This window comes from Acanthaster planci, linkage group LG10 (assembly GCF_054643075.1).
Source record: "Acanthaster planci isolate LZ-2023a linkage group LG10, COTS_SCS, whole genome shotgun sequence".
Lineage (NCBI taxonomy): Eukaryota > Metazoa > Echinodermata > Asteroidea > Valvatida > Acanthasteridae > Acanthaster > Acanthaster planci.
Window position 1 is genome coordinate 7626233 of NC_141786.1, and position 19062 is coordinate 7645294.

A 19062-nucleotide genomic window follows, 5' to 3' on the forward strand; every position below is an offset into this window, starting at 1 on the left:
GCTTCAGTCAATACTGGACACTTTTCGAGCGGAAATTAGCACCACCAAAGCGTAAAAACATAGGCTAAGGTGTAAATAAAAATTGGGAGACCCACAGAAAATAATTTTAGTGAAAAGCGGCTGTGCAGGGCATGTTGCTTGATTTGTTGTTCTTGGGCCAGCCGCTCGAACGCCGGGAACGTACGCTGGGTATAATAGTGACAAGCAACATGCAACATGGCGGCGTCCATGTACATGTACGTTACTCGAGAGTTAATGTTTGCACAACTGAGCTGAAGTCTTCTCTGTTTAAACAGGAACATTCATTTCTGTGTTACTGAGAATAATTAATGTTACTTTTGTAAAAAATTCTCTGGCTTTGTAAGCCATCAGTCTACTTTTTGCATGTTTGCAGCTGTTCAAAATCTCACGAGTTTTTCCGTGTGTTCTTGTAAAACCCTGACGAGGAGGTGGTGTATGCTCCTGTTCCGAGAACAGTGTTCTTGAGTCGTGTTCCCGCCATTGGAGCGCGAGAACAAGAAACCCGTGTCAAGAACAGGCCGCCCGCCGAACTCGACCTTTGCCAAGTGTGTCGTAGGTGGTCTAAATGGCTCAGTGTCGGAAGTTTTGCTTATTTTTATATGTTACAATTGTTGTATCCTTTTTATTTCTTTTGTTTGTGAAAATTTTTGTAGCTTTTAGTAAACATTGTAAATGCTAGTTTTACCGGTTTAAAAGCATTTTTATTGGTAATAAACTGGAAATTAAATGGAAATTACATTGTCACGATGTGATACTGTAGCTGCCCACATATTTGGTATCTGTTCCATGTATTAAATTGTTAGAATGTGCTATATGGCCGAGTCTGAAACGGGCCTCTGGAGCTACGGCAAGGTCTATTGTCTACCCGTCTCCACACGTTTCAAATGGAGGGAAGACCTAGACCAAGCTCTCATAGAAAATAGATTTGCATGCAACCTAAATGTTCATGCAAGTGTTCTCGTCCCTATTGTATTTCATAAATTTTATATGGTGTACATGCATCAGCCGTCAGCGAAACAACCTCCACGTATATAGTCTGGTGCCGCCACATACGACCTGTAAAGTGGGGTGCTTCGGGAGCTGAGGTGCAATCAAGGATTAGTTACGTTACAACCGCATCCATGGCTGAGGTTGAGGAAGAGATCTCCGGCGATATTGTTGTGCCAGAAACGGAAGAAAAACCAGGGTAAGGGAAATTTGTAATAAAAAACTGATAGCTCAGGTCTTCAGCTGCACGATGTTGTGTTCAATTTGAGGCCCAACTCAATTTGTCTGACATTTGCCGCCGAAGTTGTGCGGTAGTAATTTCCCCTGTCACCGCGTACGTTAGGCATGCTACGTCACTCGCGCGACACTGGAAAGCCCCCCTTACGCCACACAGTGTACAAATGCAGACCAGTGAACCTTTTCCAGCCCTGCCACGTCACTTATTAGTTTGGATTAGTGCAATAGTGATGTTCGCTGTTGGTTTGCTAAAACTTGTCCACTTCAACAAACGTAATTGGTAAAGAAAGACAAACCTTGTTTCTCATCTCAGATTGTTTTTTGTGAACGAAGAAGAGAGGAGGCCAATTATTTTCATGATGACTTTTTTCAATTACTAAAAAAAAATACGACATGTAGTTTTACCAGTAGGTTTGTCTTCTTTGCTATTTGACACCCGTCCTAATTACACATTGAGTTTGACGATAATTTTCCAAATTGCTGTCTGTATTTTCCAGCAGTCGCTTACAACAAAAAGGGATCAAAGAGTAGGCCTATGGCCTTAGAGCAAAACTAAGGGAGTTTGTCTCCTGTTTCATTTACATAGCAAAGTGGACCACGTGGACCCCATAGTTCTGGGCTATGCGAAGCAGATAACCCAAAACATGTCTCATTTTTAACTCTGACCCTTCTCATCATCCAAAATTTTTTTTGGAGGATTTTGAAGGATTGAGGAGGGTGCCGAGCAAAAAAGCCAAAGGGGTTAAGGTCAATTAGCATAGCGGCATACACAGCTAGGACCACGACAAGTTTTTAATCACTTCTTTCCCATCGATTAACCATCCCGTTTTGAGTAAGGATTTGGGTTTGTTTAATGGAGTGGCTAATCTTTTGGATGTAGATTTCTAAAATGCAAAGTTTAATAGTCAGCATTAATCGTGGGAAGTTTTCCGTGAATGTGTCTGTACAATTACAAAGCATCTTATAGCTGTACCTATCACCTGCAACCTTCCCTTGTGTTTTTCGTTGAGAATGTTATTTTGGATGTGAGAAGTTTTACCATTCTCCGTTCATTTTGCAAGAAAGCCTTCAGAGGGGCATGTGGCCTTGTGGTTAGGATTTATAGTTTCTGATCATAGGGTCAGGGGTTCGAATCCAGCTGGTGGCAGCATGTTGTAATCTTGGGTAAATCACTTTACCCCTATGTGCCTCTCTACACCCAGGAGTAAATGGGTACCTGTAAGGGCACATATATATGGTTATGTTAGCCGTGTGCGCCTGATGGGGTGCATCAGCTAGTGTACTCCCCAGGGCATGGAGGGAGCTGAGATGGTTTCAAGAATGTTCATTTGTTGTGTGCCCAATGTTCAGCAATAATAATAATAAGTGCACAGGGATTTCCAAAGTGATACGCGCTTTATAAATAACGTTTATTATTATTATTGTTTTCACAAAGTGCTTTATGAATAATCAAATAGAAAAAATGCAACTACAAAATAACAGACACATCAATCAATTATTGAGTAACAGAATAAATTTTGATTTGTGAATTGACTTGTGGACTGACTGGTGATGGATTTGTGACCGACCCGATCCCAACTCTGGAAAAATATGAAGGCCGGTTACCACTAGCAGCTAGCTTTAACTTACTTCCTTACTATTAGCCTAAGGACTCTGATGTCTTTAACTGCCAAAATTAGTTTGAGTTCCCATATTCTGGCAACGTCCTTCTTCACTCCTTCAGTTGGGTTTTTAAAGGAAGACGTTCCGAGGCTGTAATGGGTAATTTTGGACTGATACGTTAAAAATGGTGAGTAGAACAAAAAATGTAGTCCTGAGTTTCCCCAAATTAAGGATTACCCTAATTGTGTCCTCTCATTGTTCCAGAATGTCCATCACCCTGTCGAATGCTGGGGCACGGGAATGGATCCAGAAGAAGCGAGCCTCGGTCCGCCCCTGGACAGAGTTCCTGAAGACATCGCAGTTCTCCAAGCCCAAGAGCGTGAAGGAGGTCACCAGCCGCGTTGTTTCCAACATCGAGACGTACCAGAGCAACTACCTGTTTGTTTTTGTGGGACTGTTGGTGTACTGCCTGTAAGTGTTGCTTGGGATGGGCGGGCAACCACTGAGTCTGGAAATCGTGCGGGAATGGGAGGCTTTTGAGACAGTGATGGTGGCGGACGTACCGGTCTTTTTTCACAGTATTGCGCATGCTCAGCACGATGCACGCACGTTCAGAACAACGTGCACATGTTCGGAACTGGTGAAAAAGACCTTTATTTTTGCTGCCACCAAGCGTCTCAAAGTCTCCCGTCTGTGTTTTTTTTCAGAACTTGACGGAGTAATGAAAGCCTTGTCTTATCCAGCTGCCTGTTCACCTGTCCCAAGGACAGGCCCAAATTATCCTGGACAGGCTGCTGTTGCTTGCTCCATAGAAACCTTGGTTCAGAAACTGTAGCACCAAGGAGTGGTTCGTAACACGGCATATGAAAGCATGGGTATATTTTTTAATCTGACGTGTAGATGAAGCCCTCAACGAAGGTACCTTGCATGTAATTTGTGTTCACTGACGCTAGTCAAGTCCTCAAATTAAAGTTGTCAAAGGCCATGTGCACATTAGAGGGGCGACGTGTCCTCTTCCATTCTTAGCCCAGGAAACTTGCCTGTATACCAGTGATCTCCTTGCCACGTTTTCTTGAGTCACATTGGCTCTTGAAGTCAGTCTCAACCCTAAATGAGCTAAGGAGGGGGCCTCTCATCATTTTTTCTGTATCGCCGCAAGCAATGCACTTTTTTCATGAGCCGCGCTTTTGGGAGGTTTGTTTTAGTAACTCTTTGCAGTCATTTCACTCAGACATGCTGTTTTCGTGCAGCCCCCTTTTTTTCGAGACAGGTCAGCTAAAATTACTTTGAGCACCACTGTTGGGCCTTGAATGTCCTGTGAATGTACATGTACTGTACATGTACGGTGACAACAAAGTATTGAGTTGAAACAATTGTACTGATAAGAAGTGTCTTTACTTGGTGTTTATTTAAAAAAAGGGGGGGGCATGGACAGCCAAGTCGGGGGGGGGAATCTTCGGGTAACCGCAAGCACAGCTATTCTTTCGTTTGGCCTTACAGAAGTGTTGCTGAAAATCTCCTAACCCTGGCATCTCTTCTTTTCATTTGTGTTGCTGTTTGGCCCCATCGTTCCTTGGCAGACTTACGTCACCGCTGCTGATTGTGGCACTGGTGGTCCTCTTTGGTGCCTGCTACTGGATCCGGGTCAGGAATGACAGCAAGAAGCTCGCTTTATTCGGTAAACGATGCCTTCCTTTTTATCCTCTTTGTGCACACCCCTTTGAGGGGCTATTTTGTGATTTGTTGAGCTAGCGATGTGGAGAGTTGCAAGTACTTGCGTAAGGATCTGAAGGAGGCCAAGGAGTAATGTGTGGTCTGTCAATTATTAGAAAACTTATCCAAACATTTTTATACATGAACTTTTCAAAGATTCCATGCACCTTTCCCCTAAACTGAAATGAGCACAAAGAAAGCCACCCGTGGATAACATACCCTCAATTTGTAAAGATGCACATGTGAAAAATAACTTTTTCTCGTGGAGGATCTCAAATGAAGTTCCTTTTCCTTTATTGTTGATAAAATTAACACCTCCCCCCCCAAAGAAAATATTTGCCCTTAAATTTATCAAAGCAGTAATTTAAAAGGGAAATGGTTCATTGATAAGAAATATAACTGTAATTTTGTGGGCCTAATGTGACTGGGGTCAGATTGTGCCCATTAGTAGGCCTATGGGTACACGTATGCAGTATCTAAGCCAGTGCATGCCACAAGCTTTTGAAGCAAACTTCTTGATGTAAAACTCTATCCTTCCTCCTCTCTTTGACCAGGTTATGAATTCACAGTATTCCAGCAGTATGGCGTGGTTGGTTTACTATCCTTCCCGCTGTTCTACATCGCCGGTGCCACGTCTGCGGTATTCTGGGTCATAGGTGCGTAGGAGTGTCGTTAATGTAATGTCTGTGCAGGAAACACTCTTTCTCTTTCACTTCAAGTTATCCATTCTTTTCACAGTCACAGTTGAACAAGATTCTTGATGTAGAGAGAGAAATTGTCTTCATAAAAATGAAAAAAAAAAAAAAATGGGGTTATTTACTAAAATGTGACAGAAGTAATTTATGTGTACTGTGTTATAGACTGTTATGTTAAATCTTGTATTGTGGGTAACAGAATGGTTGTTTGCTCCCAGGTGCATCTTTTTTCTTCATCATGCTGCATGCCGTCATGTTTGAGCCGCTTGGAGAACGGGACGATGATGAGATCACCATGGAAGAAGTGTAAGCACTCAGAGAAACTTAAGAAATGCCTCTGCCGAAGAGCCGAGACACCATACACCTAGGAACTTGGTTTTGCTTGAGTGGAGTTGTGAGTGTTGGAGTGAAGGAGGGGGCAGGCCAGGATTAGTTGGTGTGAGGGGGACGCCATTCAGTAAAAATTTACTCGAAAACAATAAATGATTATATTAAACAAACTGAATTTTTTTTAAAGATGTTCTGTTGGGAATCTGTTAATCCCTTTATTGAACCTGAAAAACCAAGCTACTTGGGAATTAATTCTGCTCATAAATATTTAATATTTAGTTAAGAAATCTTGAAATAACTACCTGTATTGCTGATGAAATGCTAGGCCAGATGTTATAGGAAGCAATATGCATTAAATGTATGGAATATACTTTGCTAGGACGATTTTGAGACCTGGCCCCAATTTCACGGCACTTCTAAGCACCCGATTTTACTTTTCATGGAGACCATAAGCAGTAATTACAGCAAAAGGGCGTGCTTACCTTAGAGGAAAAGTTTGCTTAACGTAATGACAAAACAATGGAAATCTCTATACCTGGCTACCGTAAGCACAACCAGGCCAAGCACCACCGCTGGCAAAATGTTTCTGCCGACTGTTTAAGTAGCTCCATAAAATTTGGCCTTGCACTGGCGTTAAAGGGTTACAGAAATAGAAAACATTCATTTCACTTAAAGTATTTCAAAATAACAACACATACGTAACCATTTCAAAAACATAAATTTAATGTTTACCAGTACGCCCATTAATTGTAACCCCCAAATGAATAAAAAGCTCCTGCTTTTCCCCGCCCACAAAAATCCCCTTTTGGCCGTTCGTGCTCCCAGGCTGATTGGGTGATGTCATTGCCAGAGCGATGCATGCACAGTGTACATGTACATAGCTCACAGTGCATGCAGTATCGCACGTTAGCAATAACCAACATTGTGTTTGATGTAGCTTGGCCCACAGGCAGACACTGTCTCTGAAGTAGAAATTAAAGACACTGTCCTACCGTGTATTTCTTGAACTGAGACAGTGTTTGCCTGTGGGCCAAGCTACATCAAAAACAATGTGGTCTATTAGTCAGTGTGCTGGCGATGATGTCTCCCAATCAGCCTGGGAGTGCGAATGGCCAAAAGGGGATTTTTTGTGGGCAGGGAAACGCAGGATCTTTTTATTCATTTTGCAGTCACAATTAATGGGGTAAACTTTAAATTTATGATTTTTTGAAATGATTACATATTTATTGTTACTTTGAAATACATGTACTTCACACCAGCTAAATGTTTTCTATTTCTGTAACCCTTTAAACGGACACTATTTTGCTATCGGTCTGTATATTGACCTGTGTTGCTTAGTGATTGAATTATCTGGTGTTAATTCAACACCACCTTCTCAGCAGCTTTTGACCCTTCATGAGAGACACAGTCAACAACCCTGAGCATGCATGTGCAGATTGTCATTATTGAAGATTAACCATCTGACATCACAGTTAACTGCATGTTTATTCATTTCACTTCAGATCATTCGGCCAATAGAAGCCCCCCTTGCACGATACGACCAGCATGAAATGCATTATCCCTAGCTCTCATTTGAGACAGCAGTCCTGATTGGCTGAAAGGAGAGCTTGTCAGCGACTTTGGTGATGGGTTCATAATAGCTGTTTCCTCAAGGATTTTGTAACAGCTGTTGTGCTTGGGAGCCTAAGGCGGTGTTGGTGTTTTCACTTCTCTGTAGTTGCGGAAATGGATGGTCTGAGTGGCTCTTTATATTTATGGAAATCTTAGGTCTGTGTCCAAATTACTTGACTACGGCTGACAGTAATGTGTGTTCCATAGACACACGTTATTTCAGACTGCAGCCACTTGATTTGGATCAGATCAGTGCAGGCACTGATGGGGGCGCTGTTGTGGCTTTCCAAGGCCATGCCCGAATCACAGAGGTGGCAGGCAGTAACAAGTGCCTATTGGAAATGGCTATGGCTACCTGCCAGTGGCTTCCATAGCCATGCATACATGTCATTGCCAGCAATAGCCACTACTTTTCGATGTGATAGAGCTAGCTAGAGTCGAGAGCTTATAGAACCATTTATGACAATTGTTTCAAGTACATGAACTATAAACATACATTAAAGGTCAGTGCCAGAGATGTAGCCTGCCCTTTTTCTGAGTCCACCAAGTTCTCTAAAATAAAATGTGGGGAATTAAGTGCGAAAGTCAAGAGAATAAGATCGGTACTTGGCCTATGATGATGGGCAAGGAAAAGGTTTCTGTGAAAGGGTTCAGGCTAGTCCATCAGCAGATATTCCCATATGTATTGGATTGGTTTGTCGTTCACATTTCTACTTAAGAGTGGGCCTTTTCCATTAGCTTTGGCATGTAGGCTCGCTGTCTACTACAATAGTTTACATTTACCAGTCTGTATACTACAGCAGGGGCCATCTCTTAGCCACTCCAGTCCTGTGAGGCTAGTGCCATATCCAGTCCGTCACAAGTCCATTCACTATACCTCTTCCACAAAACTATTCACAAGTTATCACCATGAACAACGACAGAATGGTGTTTTCGCCACAGAGTAATTTAAGGAGCTTCTGACTGGGCTCAAGATTGGGTGACTTGTGAAAGGACTTGTAGGGACAATTCATAGATCAGACTACAGCACCGGTTGGGGCTAGCCCCAAACTTTAATCTGCAACATCCATCCTGCCAAGGCCGTGATCACCCCCTTAGCCATGCGTCATGCTTCGTGGCTGCATCGAATCACTTGATTGTAGCTTGAGATCACACACGACTCTATGGCAACCCGTTGCAATCACTGTCAGATTATTGTGTAATTTTAAGCTGCAACCAAGGAAGTTGCATTTTTTGTCAAACTTGCTCTGAACAGAGGAATTTTGAGAATTCTAAGTTGGCATTTTGGTATAAAGTTCATGAATTTGATCTACTGTTTGTAATTTTTGTGTTTTAAATGTCACAAAGTTGAAATCTTGGTGGAAATATACGGTGGAACTAAAGAGGCCTACGTATTAACTTAACTTGGTAGTTCATTATATTTTTGCAATGCATAGTGTTCAAGATAACGTACGTATGCATTTCTGTGCGTACCTTAGGCACAATTAAACTATTTATCGTAATACGTGGTAAAGGAAAGGAAGAACCAGTATATTTGTTCAATTAATTTGCTTCGTGTTGTTTGAGTTTGGTGTGGAATGTATGTTTGGGGTCTGTGTTGTAGTTTGGTAAAATGTACGCGACATTTAATTTCAAGAAATACTTGTGTGTTCAATTCGTGTGTTCCATTGTCTTAAACACCACGGGAGTCGGATGAACTTCCAGTTATTATTGTGAGAAAATGTCTAATCAAGGAAAATCCATTAGTTCTTTTTTTCTGTTTGTGTAATTTGGCAAACTGTAGATATGAGATGTTTTGTAATATAGACTTTTGTGCATGCATAAAATAAAGCATACTTAGTGTAGTGTTCATCTTTATACACTTTGTTGTTTTCAACGCAGTTTTCTCTTTCTTCTCTTCTCTTGGGCTCTTTTACGCTGACAGTTTGTTTCATAGTTTTGGTAAATCAGTTTTTCTCAAATCCATCCAGCAATCGTTACGCTCATTTACTGATTGCGCGTTCAGGTTGTTTGCGTATCGGCTTTGTTGACGTATTGTTTTAGAATACAGACCCTGATATGCAAATAGCCATACAAGAGCCTTACAAAATTTCGAGTTTTCCATAGGTTTCTGCACAAACATGGATGCACCCAGCAGGCATTACTTTGTATGAGATAGCATTCTAGTTTTTAAACATAGCTATATGATTCTAACGCACCTTTTGCTGGTCCTTTATCCTGGTTGGCTAAAATGCGGTCACGTGTGGTTCACTGATATGGGCATGAGACTCGATACGTGCCTCGGCATTGCGCGCGCAGTTCAGTACAACATCCACACAATGGATAAAGCAGATCAATAGAGAAGCCTTCAAGGATTAGAGGAGGTTGCCAAAAATCTGGAAACCTAGAAAAAACCCACCAATTTCGACGAGTGGCTGCTGCAGAAATTCGGAGCAGGTCTCGCCGACAATTTTTATGAGAAAATACAATCGGAAAATTTGGACCGTTAACACCACAGAAATAAACTCAGCCTGGGTTGGTGAGCGGGTTGCGGTGCCAGACAAGCAGGAGGTTAAGACCAAGATTGAAAAGGTCGAAAACGTAATGGCGCCGAAATTACCAAGTGGGGGAAACAGCCCTGTTTTCCGCCTTCCCGAATACGATGGAACGGATGGAACTTGGGAGTCGGTTGCCAGGTAACTTCCAAGGCACTGGTTCAGATTTCATGAAAAGTTAACCAGAGTAGGCCTAGATATTGACAACAAAATAATCTCCGTTAAGACTGGCCAAGATGTAAAATTGCTCCGTTGCATGGAGTGAGACATTACGCACAGTCCCTATCTACAAAGCATTGTTTAGGCAGACGCAAGAAATGGCGTAGGCGTGGGACTTACTGGTCGAATACCGAAGATCCTCCCAATAAATCTTGGGTGTCCCTCCAAGACTCAGATATTCTATGCTGCCGCGTGACAATGTTCTCCAGTGTTTCAACCCTACCTTTGTCCTTGCAAATCTTCCAAAGCAAAAAAGGCCTTTTTGCAGTTGACGTGGGAAATGGTTGGCAAAGTTCTGTTCGCCAGCTGCCCTATGTGCGGGGAATTAATAGTTCCCATTGGTTGTTTGTCTTGTTTGAAGATCTGAAACGGTGTTTTTGAGTATCTGTGTTATGGTGTCCTATTGTATTAGTAAGACAAGGAATGCCCCGACCGATCAACATTTTCTCAAATCTTAGCAACATTATTTTGCACTGATGGGAATCTGGGAGAGTTGGCCTGGACGGTAAACTCTCCAGTGGCAACCTCTTGGTGGTGCACTGTATTGTAATTGCGCGTAATGGCCGTTTTTTGAGATTCTGATACCCCATCCTCATCTCCACTCACTGGCACCAAGGCCGAGCCATTTTGTTGGCAAAACAAGTCAGCAGCGTCCATGGTTCACTTTTATATTAACTGATTGCAGCAGTTACAATTTAGCAGCTGCTCAAAAACAATTTCCTTAACAAAATGTCGCTGTCCATACAGAACAACCTCCATTTAAGACACTTAATGTCTGAACTCTGAAGACACTTATTAATTTCAGTCTGATTAATTAAAAAATCATAATTAGGGTCTTTTTGGGGGCTGGGGGGCATGGCCTTGATAATGTATTCTTACTTGGTGTAAGGGCTCAACCTTTCGCAGACAGCAAGTGTTATTGATGAGGACCTTTCGAGCCATGTAGAAATCTCTCAGTGTTTTAAGTCTCTCTCGTTAGTCTTTGTTCTAATCTAGTTTTGGTTTGTTGTCCTGACAAATTTTACATTTTACCCAAATCGTATTTTTGCCTATAGAAATCCTCTTGGGAAAGACTTCTGTAAAACCGTCCTGGAGAGCTTGATAGATTGTTGTCTCTTGCAAAAACTGTATGTTCGCATTCATAAGGACGGGTGTGTCACTCGGCCAACCAGCAGCGTCTTGAAATGAGAATACTCACGATAAGCGCCCCCATGACATAGCAGCAAATATCGTGCATGCGCACATTGACCACCATTCTCCATAATAAGCCGTCAACGATTAGCGACTTTGAATTCGATGCCCGAAAACTTCTGTTTTTTTCTTCTCTTGTGAAAACACAACGCGATCCCGACCATTTTATGCAACATGGTGCCCTGCAGTATGCGACGCCTTTTACCCTGTGTGTCCATTGCAATGGTTCTCCTCATAGTTGGGTTGTTTTGGAATATGACTTACGGAAATTTTCGCTGGCAGAAAGGTATGTAATTCTTTCTTGTTATTTCTTTCTTCCTCTTTGTAGTCTTTGGCCTTGTTCACAGACCAAGACAAGAAATACTGATTTCACCATATAGCTTGATTGAGAGCTAGTACCCCACAATTTTGGTCGTTGGCCTGAGAATCGCATGTCACACATATTTCAGGAATCGAACCACGGAAATATTCTGCATTTTCCACATCTTTGGGGACAACCACGTACATTCTAGGTATTGTACTTTCCGTACGCTTCCTACCACTGCTTGAAGTAGGTTCATCTGTTCTTTGTTAAAAAAAATTCAGCTGCACGTCTGCAGGCAGCAAACGTTGTAAAATCACATAGAGAGACCAGGGGCGTATCCAGAGGGGCGTTGGGTGGGGGTCCCTCAGTCATTGCCATATTTTTTAGGCCTACGTTTATAAGTTGGAAGACCCCCTTAAAGCATAAACCATGTAGGAGCGTGATTACGTGATTGGTCGAGTAAAAAGAAAAAAGAGCAAAAAAGAGATTAAAATTAATGGCTTCACCAACGGCGACACAAATAGCCCCCCCCGCCAAAATTCATAGGAAGCGACTTAATACTAGCATGTGAAACCTGGTGCGCTACTTTTTTTCAGTAGCTGGGGGAACCAATGATTCATGAAGAGGGGACAATGCAATACACCATTTGAGACATTTCAAAAACGGAATCCATTACGTCGCTTCGATAGCTTAGTTGGTAGTGATTTGAACTATAGATCCATAGTCCTTGGTTCGAATCCGACCCATTTGTGCTATTCATTTTCCAATTTTATCATTGTGTGTGGGATTTCCTTTTTCAATTGATGCAGAAACAGAGTCCAAGCATGAACCCTCTAAGAGTCTTGAGAAAAATAGCAGACCAGGTTTCACGGGTTAGTATCTAGTCACTTCCAAAATGATAGATCCATCCCTGGCTGGATCTACTACTATATAATGCCGGCCATTTTGTGAGTGATATTACAATCAGAACCATTAAATCCCCCCTCAGCTGGAAAACAACACATGACAAGCCTCATTTCCGGGGAAACAAACCCCGAAACCGCAGGCCTACTTTGGAAACTGCATTCATGAAACGCCATTTTTTGTGGGCTGGATGTCAGTATAAAGCCGGACAGAAAGTCATTCTTGAGTGTTGAAAGTGATTGTAGCCTTCACACAAAGCTTATTTAAATCAAGACAGTTGTGTTGTTAGTGTCGCGCTCAGGGCCAGTTGACTTAAATGATTGAAATATTTCCTCACCATATAACAACTAAGCACAAATAGCTTAATCGTTCTGCACCTTTGCAGCCGAACTCAAAGAAAGAACCCCAGAACCCAGAACCCCAGCACGGATGAGAATCTAACACATTCGCCGAAATAATTGACACTATTGACTTACTGTGTCGCTGCGCAGACGTGAATAGATTGATTTCACATTAGCGCCTCTTCGCATATCGGCATCGAAATCGAGGCTCTCTGTGTTGAACTTGGTTGCGCGCGCCCGGGACTCATATAGGTGACCCGGTCCAATACGTTAGTCGTTTATTACATTTATTGCTTAGACATGAAAACAAGCCATGCAGTTATACAAGCGACATAAAAATCGGCATTAAACAAAAGGCACACTCATTAGCCCTAAAGCGCCAGGGGAGGATGAAATCCGCACGCACTGAGCAGGATTTTTTTTAGTTGCTTCTTGCAGTCAGTTTGACACCAGGTGTGTGAAAATCGGACATACGCCTACCCTGTCCCCGCGCGGCGCTTGTTTTTCCGAGATGGGCCATCCAAAATCGGAAACCTTTTCTTGGGCTTGTACACGTGTGACCATGAATTTCAATCTACACTAACAAACAAAGCCATATGTCGGACTGAGTTGAAACTTCACATATACTGATAATGAATATCTCACTACAGTATACGCTGAGTTTCACCAAAAATAATGGGCATGGGAAAGCCATGTTCTCAGGGCAGAATAGGACATTCACAGGGTGAAACATAAAGAAGACATTCCACTGTCTATTTTTTTCCCTTTCAATTCATAAATGTATTTTATCCCTCATAGACACGCTTGAATCCCTTTAGAAGCACGCAGAAGTACCAAAAAACCCTAATGTTTACACTGGCAATTTCTTTTTTAACCTGTTTGTTTTATTTCGAATCTAAAGCATTTGCATACTTTTGGGGTCGTTCATTGTTTCACTTTTGCTTTGAAACTACTCTACTGAATTGTCAGGAAAAACTGAAGCATACCCAAAATAAAACACTTTTAATAATAAATAATAAAAATAATAATAATAATAATACATCAGCATTTGATCTCTTATCCAATGTGATCTTTTACGTTTATCTAGCAACAGTTTAGACAGTTATCGAGTGGCATAATTATGCTTTTGGTGTGTGTGAGTTTGTTTTGCATTCAATTGGGGACCCCGAACAATAGAGGACAATAAGATCTCCGATTCAAATAGGGTCCCCGATTGTATTCTAAAAAAGTTGGAGTACAAACAAAAGAGGTACAATAGGGAGTCTCCAGTTGCAGGAAAATTCACACTTCGGTGTGTGTGTGTGGGGGGAAGGTGGGAGCATGTGCAAAAGCGAATGCGTCTTTGGGCTTATTCAAAATGATGTTGTGAAGAAAAACAAAGCAAAAGCCTTACTCACGGTCCCGACATCCTTGCTTTTATTAACTAGTGTTATTAATTAAGGGATTTGGTACTGATATTTGATAAATAGATATACCGAATGCTTTCTTTCCTACTACACCCATTCTTTGTACAAAAAAGAAAAGAATCTGCAAACATTAATCGTCAGGGGGGCAAGTTGCCCCTTGCCCCGCTGGATATACTACACAGCAGTCATTTGTAAAGACGAATTTTCTCGACACAGTGTTCAATGTGTTGACAAAACTTCGAAATTGAATGTTCAGTGACTAAATTGGGTTTTCAAATTCCTCGTGAAATTTGTCTTAGACGAATTTGAATTTTCAGGGTAGTGAATTGGAATAAAAATATAACAGCCGGATAAACCCATATTTGTTCTGTCTTTGCTTTCCCAAACAGATGTTGACTTTGTTACAACACCTCGGAAAGTTTTTTCTAATTTTGAGAAAATCATGGTACGAGAAAATCAGCCTATCTCGCCTGGAGATACTGCATCGACTGAGGAAGAACCGGGAAAGCTCAGAGTCGTCATCATTGGCTCCGGACCTGCCGCACTCGGCGCTGCTCGAAGACTCCAAGAACTCGAACAAGCAGACAGAACAGTCATCAGCATCTTGGAAGAGTCAGACAAACCAGGAGGCCCAGCCTCGTCAGTGAGGGACGGTCAAGGCTTTCTCTGGGACGCCGGTTTTCACGTCGTCTCCTCCCATTACACCTACTTTGACCGAGTCCTCAACATGGCGGTCCCCAAGTGGAATTATCAGAGCAGGGCGTCCTTTGCCTTCATGAAAGGATCTGATAAGAAGAGGAAATTTATTCGTTTTCCAATTGAAAAAAACATCCACAAAATGCATGAAAGAGATCACAGAGGATCAGGCGAGAGTGCTGAAGGTGACCTCGCCAGCAAATCCATGAATTTTGACGAGAGACTGCCTCAAAAATTCGGAGTGGGTCTTGCCGCTGCGTTTATGAGGAAATATAATCAGAAATTCTGGACTGTTGAACCTAGGGAACTCAACTCAGCTTGGGTTAGTGTGCAGGTTGTGGTACCAGAAATGGCGGAGACCAAGATGAAAGAGCTAGATAATGCGAACACCGAGTGGGGAGACAGCCTTATCTTCCGCTTTCCCAAATACAATGGGACGGGTGCAATTTGGGAGTCGGTTGCTAGACAGCTTCCAGGGCGCTGGTTCAGATTCCATGAAAAGGTAACCGGTGTAGATATTGACAACAAAGTAATTACTGTTGAAACTGGCCTAGATGCGAAATTTCACCGCGACATGGAATACGACATACTGATATCCACAGTCCCTTTAGACGTCTTCGTGTCATATCTAAAAAGCAGTGATATGTCTTTAAGGCAGATGCAAGAACTAGCATCCCATCTGGTATACACTCACACTCATATCGTAGGCGTTGGACTCATTGGTCGAATACCGAAGACCCTGGCTAATAAATCTTGGGTGTACTTCCCAGATTCAGATTCTCCCTTCTACCGCGTGACAATGTTCTCCAATTTTTCAGATGATCATGTGCCTAAACCAGGAGCTTATTGGTCGCTTATGTGCGAAATAGCCGAATCACAAAATAGTTCAAATCAAACGTATTGGAGTGAAGAAAACTTGATCAAGGAATCCATTCAAGCGTTAGTACTGTACGGGTTTATTTCTGCTGACACGGTAGTCTCCACTCACTACCACCGCTTGGAGCATGGTTATCCCGTGCCTTCACGTGAGAGGGACGTGATCCTTGACACGATACAACCTTGGCTAAAAAGTAAGGACATCTATTCCCGTGGAGGGTTTGGAGGTTGGAAATACGAGGTGGGAAACCAAGACCAATCCTTTATGCAAGGGGTCGAGGTTGTAGACGACTTCCTGGGCGACGTTCCTGAGGTGACGTATCGTTATCCTGATCTTGCCAATTCTAAGAAAAATACAGACCGCATCGTCCCTCTAGATTATGAGATTGTTATTGCGCATTACAAGGAGAATCTTGATTGGCTGAGACCATACGCCAATCACACCCTCGTTTACCACCAAGGGAACGCATTGGGACCACCCTTCCAGTTCTACGGCTGGGAACGACTCGAGAATGTCGGGCGAGAGTCACACGCTTTCCTGTACCACATCACCACCTACTACGACCGCCTCGCCGATGTGACCGTCTTTGCTCAGGGAGACCGTCTGAAGGGCAGATGCTTCAAAAATCCTATGCGATTTATCGATTCTGCGAGGAAGGGTATCCCTTGCTTGAAGGTCTACGAAATGTGGACATGGTGGGGGAACATTCGATTCAAGTTAAAAAATAAGCAAAGGCGCAAGGCGGATGAGACATTTGGACAAGTGTACAGGAATCTGTACGGGCGTCCACCACCGAAGGAAGGCATCGAGTCCTGCAGGAGTGGGTGCTTCGGTGCGACTAAGCAACAAATTCTTAGACATCCACGGGAGTTCTATCAAAAGGCACTGGCGTATGTCAGCAGACACCCAAATCCTGAAGAAGGTCATTATTTAGAGAGGCTGTGGTATCATTTCTTTGCAGATAGACCTTGAGAAGTCATTTTATTGTCTGCTATCAAGTGCCCCAAATAGTGTATTTTGTACGGTTCTGCGTATCTTTGTATTACGCCTATGTGTTCCCTGTCTTTTTCCTATATATCACATGCGAATAATGTCGAAATTGCCTTTTATAGTTTGGCTTCATGGTTGATCCGTTTATAAAGCCAGTGAATTCATGATGAATAGCGTCGGTAGAAGTCAAGATCACTTCTTCTCAGTAAATAAAGTCTATACTAGTGCAATTACCGCTTTTATTCATTATTGCTGATAACCCAAAACAAACCACAACAAAAATAGTTGAAAGCAAGAAAAATGATTTTGCCGCTGGAAGTTCCTTTGAAAAAAAGGTCGGAGAATTTACCTGTTCAATAAAAAGAAATAGTTGGGCCTGATAGAACCTCCCAAATAATAAGATCGAAAAGATATGGTATGAATGTTACCTCTCTAGTCTCAAGATTTTTACGTCTCCAACTGCTACGTGCGATATTTGGTTGTTCATCCGTCTGGCCCTATTTGTGCCCTAGTCAGATGTTGCACTGGGACCTCCCATTCCAATCCAGATTTACCCCTATATTCAATTGTTGGGCACCATTTCAACCCCTTTTATGTCATGAAGGTCAATTTGTAGGTCACGATGCTACCATTTTGCACTAATGGGAATCTAAGAGGGTCGGCCATGTTTCTGTGGACCTTAAACTCTCTGTGGCAACCTCTTGGTGGCGCACTGTATTTTTTAGTTGGACGTAATGGCCTTATTTTTGAGATTGTGATATCCCATCCCCACTCACCGGCACCAAGGCCGGATCAAGACCCATTTTGTTGGCGGGGGGAGGGGGAGAAACACGTAAGCTGTGTACCTGGTCCACTTTTATATTAACTGATAGCAGCGGTTACAATTAAGCAGTTACTCAAAACAATTTCCTCGGCCAAATGTCGCTGTCTATATATACAAAACAGCCTCCATCCAAGACACTTATAATGTATTTACTCTGAAGACACTTATTACTTTCACTCGGATTGATTGAAAAAAAATTGTGGTCCCTTGCAAAAATTGTATGGTCACATTCATTTCGGGTCTGCTGTTATCTATTATATATGCATACCGGTATGACCTGTCTCATGTCGTATCGAGAAATTGAAAGTTTTATGTATGCCGATGACTCCACACTGGTTTGCAATTCCGAAAACATTGCTGAAATTGAAAATAACCTTAACTAGCTATGATTCATCAGTGGTCCATCCAAAACAAAATCTGGGTACACCTGCGGCGCCTGTGCATTACCGTGAACCGCACAGGCGTATTGCTTACTCAAATGGCGTCCATGGTAATTACACCTTTTGGGCAGAGTTATCCATCTTGCGCCTTCGGCGCTGTACTGTCTTTGGTTTGAATGTTGACGGACTGTGTAACACAAAAACCACATGTAAACCTTATATTTAAGTTTAGTGATGCCTAGTCTAGATTACTATTGCACAGTGTGGGGTAACCGATACAAATGTCATAACGCTGTCTTAAATAATAAGTAATAATAAAAATGTGTTTCAAACTCTCCCAGCTGACATGTTTCAAAAACTTTACTTTCTTCACTCTCCTGCCAGAGTTAATTACAAGAAAGCTGTTCTTCTTTTAAAAAGTATCAATTCTCTGATCCCACAGTTTAAAAGTCTATGTTCGCCACATGTTCAAGTCGACAAACTCGTCAATCTGCCGGGAAGACACTAGAAATTTCTGTTGCACGAAAGGATTCTTACGCCTCGAGCCTTCCGGTATCTGCAGCCCATATCTGGAATAATCTGTATGCTCAACTTTGTCTCCTTTGAGCCTATTCAAATCGACCCTCCGTCAAACATATACATGTACCCAACATTAATGGGCCTCAAATTTAAAGGAGGAAAGGTGAATTTAACGGAGTCGTGCGACTAGGTCGCTTTGAATTAAATTTTCTCCCAGGTTCTGAAAGGAAATTCTCCTTTTTTTCCCCTCAAAAATAAGGTTTGCTTTTGTAGGATTTTTATCTCTGCCCAAATAGGCAAGAGTGTCATTATTGCAGTGTAATACTTCTTGTCGTTCATTTATTGTGCATTTAACGTGTGCCTTGTCTTTCTAACAAATTTCATAATATTGATGTTTCATGTGTTTTGCTGCACAGTGTTAATGTTTGTATACATATGTGAAAGTTTCTAATTAAAATTTAAAGCTTTGTTTTTATTGTCCATGTACCCTTTATATGATTGTTTGCAGTGCCCCAATGGAAATCAGTTCTAGTAAACTGTTTTGGCATACCCTGGATAAATAAATAAAAATAAATAAATAAATAACAAATTGAGGACGGGTGTGTCACTCGGCCAACAAGCAGCGTCATGAAACAAGAGTACTCACAACGAAAGCGCCCCCATGACATAGCTGAGAATATCGT

At 42.1% G+C, this 19062-nt stretch overlaps 2 protein-coding genes across 2 annotated transcripts; both read left to right on the forward strand.

Moving 5' to 3' along the window:
• Positions 1-1062: 1062 nt before the first annotated feature.
• On the forward strand, positions 1063-9053 carry LOC110976768 (prenylated Rab acceptor protein 1-like). Its single transcript, XM_022230333.2, has 6 exons — positions 1063-1207; positions 3112-3318; positions 4428-4525; positions 5115-5216; positions 5474-5561; positions 7088-9053. The coding sequence occupies exons 1-6, from the start codon at positions 1143-1145 to the stop codon at positions 7101-7103; spliced, it is 576 nt and encodes a 191-aa protein (XP_022086025.1). The 5' UTR covers positions 1063-1142; the 3' UTR covers positions 7104-9053.
• A 1941-nt stretch (positions 9054-10994) lies between these two features.
• On the forward strand, positions 10995-18854 carry LOC110976756 (uncharacterized). Its single transcript, XM_022230320.2, has 2 exons — positions 10995-11426; positions 14484-18854. Exons 1-2 carry the CDS (start codon positions 11315-11317, stop codon positions 16637-16639), a joined length of 2268 nt encoding a protein of 755 aa, XP_022086012.2. The 5' UTR covers positions 10995-11314; the 3' UTR covers positions 16640-18854.
• The last annotated feature ends 208 nt before the right edge of the window (positions 18855-19062 follow it).

What these genes read in the sequence shown, in the direction of transcription:
- LOC110976756 (XM_022230320.2), top strand. Translation starts at nt 11,315, where the DNA reads ATGGTGCCCTGCAGTATGCGACGCCTTTTACCCTGTGTGTCCATTGCA. An exon ending in AAATTTTCGCTGGCAGAAAG is followed by an intron (nt 11,427 to 14,483) that starts GTATGTAATTCT and finishes TTTCCCAAACAG; the next exon opens with ATGTTGACTTTGTTACAACA.
- LOC110976768 (XM_022230333.2), top strand. Translation starts at nt 1,143, where the DNA reads ATGGCTGAGGTTGAGGAAGAGATCTCCGGCGATATTGTTGTGCCAGAA. An exon ending in GAAACGGAAGAAAAACCAGG is followed by an intron (nt 1,208 to 3,111) that starts GTAAGGGAAATT and finishes TCATTGTTCCAG; the next exon opens with AATGTCCATCACCCTGTCGA. An exon ending in CAAGAAGCTCGCTTTATTCG is followed by an intron (nt 4,526 to 5,114) that starts GTAAACGATGCC and finishes CTCTTTGACCAG; the next exon opens with GTTATGAATTCACAGTATTC.